Raw genomic sequence first — 7,274 nt, 5'->3', positions numbered from 1 at the left:
TAGGGTTAGGTTTTCACTATTGATGTGCACCTTAAAAATCATGTTTCCCCTTTAAAAGACATTGTGGATGACTTTATAGGGTATATATATTCATCAATTTATGAATATTTTCAAACAATGTCAATGAAGAGCAGGAGTTGTGAAAAGTAAGGTTATATATGAACAAATTATAGTGGAGAAAAAATTCTACCGAGATTTCTTCCCGAAATCATGTCTGATTTATCGGGGTTTTCATCTAGGTTCTACTCTGGAAACCTGCTAGATTTGAAGATCTCGGTAGTTTCCAGGTACTTTCTCGGGAACGCTGCTAGCAGGATCGAACTAGCAAAATCCGATGCAAATGTATGTGGGCTGGCTTTTTTTGTTTGCAATATGTATAGTACAGATAAAAATAGAACGATAGATAGACTTAATTGAGATAACAATAAAACTATATACAGAATCGAAAATAAAAGGCATATCATTTATGACTTTTTGTGCAGTCTCGGTTCTTATATCCTATATAGCTACTTTTTTTAATCCGCTCAGGTCATTACATTCCCAATATTTCATTCAATTCTTGTATTGCAATGAATAGCGTATATTTTATTATTATGCAAGGCTGTTGATGAATAATAAAAAAAAACGGTGTTGGGTTGTTTATATGTTACGCTCAACTCTAATACTCTGCAGCATGTCTCGTCCACCTTGATCGCGCATCACCAGACGTCGTATGATTTTAGAAAATGAAGCGAAGCTTCGCGTGATAATTTTCATCAACGCCTGGCGCCGTTCGCACTTATAGTTAATCAAAGGCAGAAATGTCCATCGATCAACTCTGGGCAATAGCAATTTTATTGCTTCTCCACTCAGTCTTCGCTATTATTGCGATATTTCATATTATCGATTTTTGTCCCGTCTCATTGCGACAGGTTATAGAAAAACAAACCGGACAAGTTTAATTTTATGATCACGGAATCACTCGCACAGCAGATGAACGTCCGAGTAAATATATATATATATATATATATATATATATATATAGACTTTTAAATTGCTACAGGAAAATCTTGCGAATTGATACTTTGCATACTTAATTTTGCGTTGCACAACATCAATATAAATACCGAATAGTTACTCAAGTTGATCACAACAAGGACATGCACGTGGAGCGAATAAATGTTTCCTCAAATCGGAAAAGAGCGCGATCTCGTTTAAAAAGCTTCATAGCTTCGTTGGACGTTTTTTGGCAAAACTTAGTTTAAGCATTTTGAAATATTCAGTTGTAGTTTTATTGTGGCGGGGGAAAGCCCGCAAGAGCAAACGCCGTGCGGCAGCGGGTCTGCTGCACTTTTTATGACGATGAGCCTCTCGGATACGCGGTGCGGTGCGTTCATTGCCTACGCAAAGTACGAGCTACAAAGACGGTCATTAGGGATTATCGAGGGCGAGGCGCACTCCGAACCATTAACGCATACCTGGATATCGGCAGAGCTCCAGAGCTCCTCAGCTGCGATCAGCCGCAGGGCCGCGTCAGCGATCAGGTATTGTAAATCCTTCAGCGGAGGACAGCGTGCCAACTGCAGTTAGTTCTTTCCGAATCGAGGAAGCGAGCAGTCGCCCGGTCGGAGGCTTCGCTGCAATAGTTATTTGAAATATTGAACGAGCTTGCACTTATACTTTCCCTACTCTTCCCTACTTTCCGCACAAGAAACGTCTTCGAGTCTACGCAACGCACATAATCTTTTCAACTAAGCACGGCATTAATCATGCTAAATAACAAATGCGAGAAAAGTGGCGATTCACTATACAAACACTATTCACTACGCAAACACGCGACGCTCGCACAGGCCGATATCAGGGGAAAACTGCGCGGACGAGCAGTCAGTGCGCCTCCGACCGTCGCGGATGCTGCAGTCATTCCGGCCTACTATTCTCTCGCGATGGCCGTGCTGACGTCGGACTGGTGCCTGGAGGCGGCGATTTGCGCGTCCGCTCTGCTGCTGGGCCTCTGCCTGCACGCGAGGAGGAAACACGACTACTGGAGAAAGCGAGGCGTGAAGTACGCGGAGCCGAGGTTCCTCTTCGGGAACGTGGCGGCCTGCCTGCTCGGGAAGAAGTCGCCGCACGACTTGATCCGCGAGACGTACGAGAAGGGCGCGGGAGAGAAGGTCATCGGACTGTACGTCTTCGACAAGCCGTACCTCATACTGCGCGATCCGGAGCTGATCAAGTACGTCTTCATCAAGGACTTCGGCAACTTCTCCAACAAGGTCCTGTGCGGCAAGCACACCGACGTCATGAGCGCCGCCAACCTCTTCCTGGTGAACAACCCGCCCTGGAAGTACATCAGGACGAAGATCTCGCCGATTTTCACCTCGGGAAAGCTCAAGAAGATGTACGAGCTCATGATGGAGATCTGCGTCGACCTGCAGGATCACCTCGACAAGTTCGACATCGACGGTACACAGTATATACGGCAATTTGAGGAATAAACATCCTTATATAACAATTTCTTATCGAAGAGTCGCTTGATTTTTTCCCATCGTGTGATATCACTTTGAGACATTGCAGAACAAACATCTTGGCTGTGCAGAAAAAGTTGGAAAGCCGCTCGAAATCAAGGAAATCTGCTCGAGATTCACGACCGATCTGATCGGCGCAACGGCGTACGGTCTGCAGCTGAACTCGCTGAAGGATCCGGATGCCATCTTCCGCAAGAACGGCCGACAGGTCTTCAGAAGCAGCTTCAAGCGCTACCTGCAGTTGCTGGCTCTCTTCTTCATACCTTCGCTTCGGCCCTACACCAACGCCAAGTTCTTCGATGAAAAAGCAACCGAGTTTTTGCGCAACACCTTTGGGGATGTGATAAACCGGCGTATGGAGTCCGGTGACAAGAGGGCAGACTTGGTGGACATGCTGATCGAAATCAAGAAAAAGCAGGACAGGGACCCCAACGCTCATTACAGTCAGTATAATTGTATAATTAACAAAGAGGAAATCTCTTTTTAAGATCACCGGATCTGAAATTCATTGCATTTGGGGGCCAATTTCATTGTGCTGTAATGATCTCGAAGCGACGAAGGCCAGCTATAAAATAGGCGCAAGGAGATCCAATCAGATCACACACTGGCTGGCGAGTTGAACGAAACTCTCTGAACGATTCGATAAAACCCAAAAACTGAATAATGTTGCATGAATTTTTCGCGCTTGACTTACAGAATTGGAAGGCGATGCCTTGATCGCTCAAGCAGCAGTATTTTTCACTGGTGGCTTTGAGACGTCTTCGACGACGATGTCTTTCGCTCTGTACGCACTGGCCAGGCATCCCGAGATTCAAGCGAAATTGAGAACCGAGATTTTGAACGCTCTGGAAACGCCTGGAGGACAGATGTCTTACGAAAAGGTACGTTGTTACTGTACGTGCATACTTCGACCGATTATTTTACACTTACTTACACATTATACCCCTTACGTTGTCACCAGCTGATGTCGCTACCTTATCTGAATATGGTCGTCAATGAGGCATTGAGGTTGTATCCTGTTCTTCCTTGGATCGATCGAATTCCAGAAACGGACTACACGTTTCCCGGGACGAATATAACCGTCGAGAAGGGTGTTCCGTTAATTTTGCCAATGAGGACCCTGCATCTGGACCCGGACTACTTTCCAGATCCAGATAAATTCATTCCTGAGCGATTTTCCGAGGAGAACAAGAAGAATATCGTTCCGTGCACGTTCTTTCCATTTGGCGAAGGACCACGCAATTGCATAGGTATATAGATATATATTCTAAAAGTTATAAATGGAACACTGTCATAAGTGGACATTTCAACACAGTCGATAGTTATTCGAGTTAGAGTATTTATTTCCTGCACTCTCGGCGAGTGTTCTGAATATTTGCATAAACCGCAATTTATACTGCATTATATCTCTATGTTGTTTGATAGATTGCATTATTTTTCAAGGAAGTCTCATACAGCCGACTTTCTAAAATGGATCGATTTATCGAACTGTGAGATAAGTCTGTTTGCTTGTATCTGCAATATTCATACATTTGTTTATGAAATTTGAATTTGCATTATATATATATATACACACACACAATCTTTCAGATCTGGATTACGCTAGTTCTGGAATATTTACTTCAATTTTTGTTGCAGGTCTTCGATTAGGTATCATTCAATCGAAGCTTGGCATAGTAAATTTCCTCTCAAGATATGAACTGTCAATTTGTAAGGAAACTGACTTCAAAATAGATCACATGCACGTTTTAACACAAGCAAAAGGTGGCATTTGTTTGAATTTTAGAAAACTTCCGGCTTAAACTTATTACTCAGAAAAATAATGTCAACCTGTGTATATATGTTATAAATAGTTAAATTTACTTATATGTTTAAAAAAATTATAAAACGATTAGTTTATGTAAGTTATACCTAATGTTTGACTAAACTAAAATTGCACCATCATCAATGCTGTTTCTTATTCTTTACAGTAAAGAGGTATTCAAGCTTTGCGATAAAAAAAGCTTTCGGTTTTATTGAAACACCTTAGAAATATCGGGGAAATATTATACTTTTATTACCATAGCTATTTGTTATGTTCCTAATTTTAAAAATGCATTCTTTAAAATAATTAATAAATTATAATAATACGCACTACGATAATAATGACTGTATACCTACATCATCAAATTATGTACGACGATTAATAGGCGTCAAAAATGTGTATTGTACAGCTTTTAAAATTAATGGGGGTGCAGATATTATGGGTTATACATTTTTATTATCCTAAATAGTCTCTTGTTCATACTGAATTTTTTCGCTTACAATTCAATATTTCTTACAGAGAGTAAAATTGATGAATATAGGTACTCATTATATCGTGTGCCATGTCATTTGAAATAATAATCGAGCTACTTCCCGCGTAGATATTTTAAGTATAGGTATAGCAAAGTCGTGTGCAATTTGCAATTGAATTGTAGGCTTAGGTAAATGAGTAAGTACATATATATTACGTTTCATTATTCAAATATTTTTAGTGTACCCGATTGGAAAACATATACTAGCTTATAGCTTTAGATTATTCCTTGTCATGTGGTTATCTAATATTCGTTTGCTAGTGTCTGTTTGAATATAAAAATGGGCTTGCAAATTTCCATGTTCATCAGTGTTGGCTGGAAAATAGAGAAGAATTCAAGTAGCACTTTTTTGGGCTGCATTATACCATATTTTCCTGCGGTTTCAAAAAAAGTTGGTGTATAATTTGAGGCACTAAGCGCATCTTTCCTGATGTAGAGTGATATATAGTTGCACAAATCAATTTATAGAAGCGGTCACATTTGTCTTACATAATGTTTAGTAAAGACTATTATACTATACGGAGGATTATTTTTATACACAGAGTAATTTATTCTACCTTCCTTCTGTCTTAATGGCTATATGTGCAAATCCAGAAAAAACCGGACACTTTTGGGGGTCTGAGTGAACGAAATTGAAATTTGAGAGCACACCTACCAGACCAACATTTTGGGGTTCCTTAGGCCGCCCAGAATCTGAAAAACCTTGGGTTCTCGCGATTTCGAAATACTTATTTTTTTGCCGGGCACTTTAAACTCGCACGTTAAAATAATTTAACATGGGAAAAATAAACAAAAATTAGCTATGGTTCAACTTTACCCACTCAGTGTCTGAAGGTGCAATCAAAAAATGTATGTTACTAGGATCGAAGTATCAAAAGAGAGCTTCTATTTGAGGGCTGGTGGGTTAAAAATAGTTGCCTAGGTCAAAAGTTGCCTAGGCATTTTTTAAAAAAGATAAAATTAAAAAAATGTTTTATGGAGGCGAAACCTAATTCACCATAACTAATAATTCTGTCCGTGCACACCCCCTGATGCACATGACGGTTGACCTAATTCTATTAAGCATTGTACATACTCTAACCAACTTTTTCCGCTTAAACTCACTATATATATTAAATATGCAACATTATATAGTAGAGTCCGTGAGATTCCGATAAATAGTTTATCGTTATTAATAGAACGACGAACAAACTGTACACAAAAATACTCTATACAATTATACCCTATACAAATATATTTTCTACATAAAAAATCTACACAGATATTTCATACACGAATGATGAAATTATATGAAATTATTGGTGATTTTTATACAATAAAATAAAATAAAAAATAAATAAACGAGTCTAAAGTACATTGTATTATGACTAATATAATGTGCTTCTGACAGTATCTCTTATGGGTGGTATGGAAAAATGTCTATTGTTGGTTATATCTTTTTACTGTCCATAAGTATACTTCTTTCTATCAGGCTATCTCCAACAGGGAAAACTGTCTATTATTGGTTCACTGAATGATCATCTATAATAATAATTGTTTCTAATAATTCATTAAGTTCTTTAAACTCACTTATTCACCTTAAACTTAATCGAATATAAAACTTAGTGAATGTAAATAAATCGTCTTATAAAGTTCTCGTTTTGTCTCAAAAGTTCTGTAGACTCACTTTATTCATCTGATCTATAATCTATAATCTAAACAATAATATAATTATTATTGAGGCTCTCCCCAGCATGGTGGAAAACGTAAAGAACTGATTCGCCATCGGTTGGCCAAATCCGAACGACTTGGCCAACGGTTTAACCAACAGTTACTCTTAAATACTGCTTATTTCGTCACATTACGAGCGGTTGGGTTGGTAAACGGATAGTTATAAATTTGAAATACTCGTTTGAGGTTAGATTCGATTTAGACCTAGGTAGCGCGCTCCAGGTGTCCATCGGGGAAAAAAATGAAATCTAGTTGGCGCGCTCCGTGGCTTTCGATATGCAGATGTAAGTTATATTTGAAGATGATGAGCACGTCACCCGGGTCTCTCGTAGACGATGTCTAGGTCTTCGACGAGAGAAAAATAATAAAATATAAGTAGTGCGCTCTGTGGAAATAATTACTATACAAGACTTCAAAAAGTGTTTGAAAATATTGAAAAATATTGAACATTTTTGAAAAATTTCGGAAAATTTGGAAAATGTTTAAAATTTACACAATTTTATATTTCACTAATAAACTGCGATTTGTACTCAGAACTAGACTGGATATAGGAATCATTACTAGCCGCTGAGGTTCTCGGACACCTGGACATCGTCTACGAGACTCGCGGGTAACGTGTCCATCATCTTCGAGCAGAACTTACACCTACACACCGCAAACCACGAAGCGCATTACTAAGCCTAACATTTTTTCCCATAATAAATACCTGGACAACAATTTAGAG

At 39.1% G+C, this 7,274-nt stretch overlaps 2 protein-coding genes across 3 annotated transcripts in view; one reads left to right on the top strand and one right to left on the bottom strand.

Annotated features, from left to right (window-relative positions):
* LOC100679873 (ATP-dependent DNA helicase Q5) overlaps window positions 1–2,015 on the bottom strand; it is a 39,567-nt gene extending 37,552 nt beyond the window's left edge. Inside the window, exon 1 of one of the 2 annotated variants that reach the window (XM_032601431.1) lies at window positions 1,458–2,015. The gene's annotated coding sequence lies outside the window, so the exon portion shown is untranslated. The remainder of the gene's footprint in view (window positions 1–1,457) is intronic. The other variant, XM_031921581.2, reaches the window with a different exon arrangement.
* Window positions 1,169–5,375, top strand: LOC100114302 (cytochrome P450 6k1). Its single transcript, XM_001599311.6, has 5 exons — window positions 1,169–2,442; window positions 2,576–2,947; window positions 3,201–3,385; window positions 3,466–3,754; window positions 4,143–5,375. Exons 1-5 carry the CDS (start codon window positions 1,749–1,751, stop codon window positions 4,304–4,306), a joined length of 1,704 nt encoding a protein of 567 aa, XP_001599361.4. The 5' UTR covers window positions 1,169–1,748; the 3' UTR covers window positions 4,307–5,375.
* Window positions 5,376–7,274: the final 1,899 nt, after the last annotated feature.

This window comes from Nasonia vitripennis (assembly GCF_009193385.2).
Source record: "Nasonia vitripennis strain AsymCx chromosome 1 unlocalized genomic scaffold, Nvit_psr_1.1 chr1_random0013, whole genome shotgun sequence".
In the NCBI taxonomy this organism is placed as follows: Eukaryota; Metazoa; Arthropoda; class Insecta; order Hymenoptera; family Pteromalidae; genus Nasonia; species Nasonia vitripennis.
The sequence above is the reverse complement of the archived record's forward strand: the minus strand, read 5'-3'. Positions and strand labels throughout refer to the sequence as shown.

Coding starts and splice junctions, on each gene's coding strand:
- LOC100114302 (XM_001599311.6), top strand. CDS start 1,749: ATGCTAAATAACAAATGCGAGAAAAGTGGCGATTCACTATACAAACAC. Junction 2,443..2,575: donor CGACAAGTTCGACATCGACG/GTACACAGTATA, acceptor TTGGCTGTGCAG/AAAAAGTTGGAAAGCCGCTC. Junction 2,948..3,200: donor GGACCCCAACGCTCATTACA/GTCAGTATAATT, acceptor CTTGACTTACAG/AATTGGAAGGCGATGCCTTG.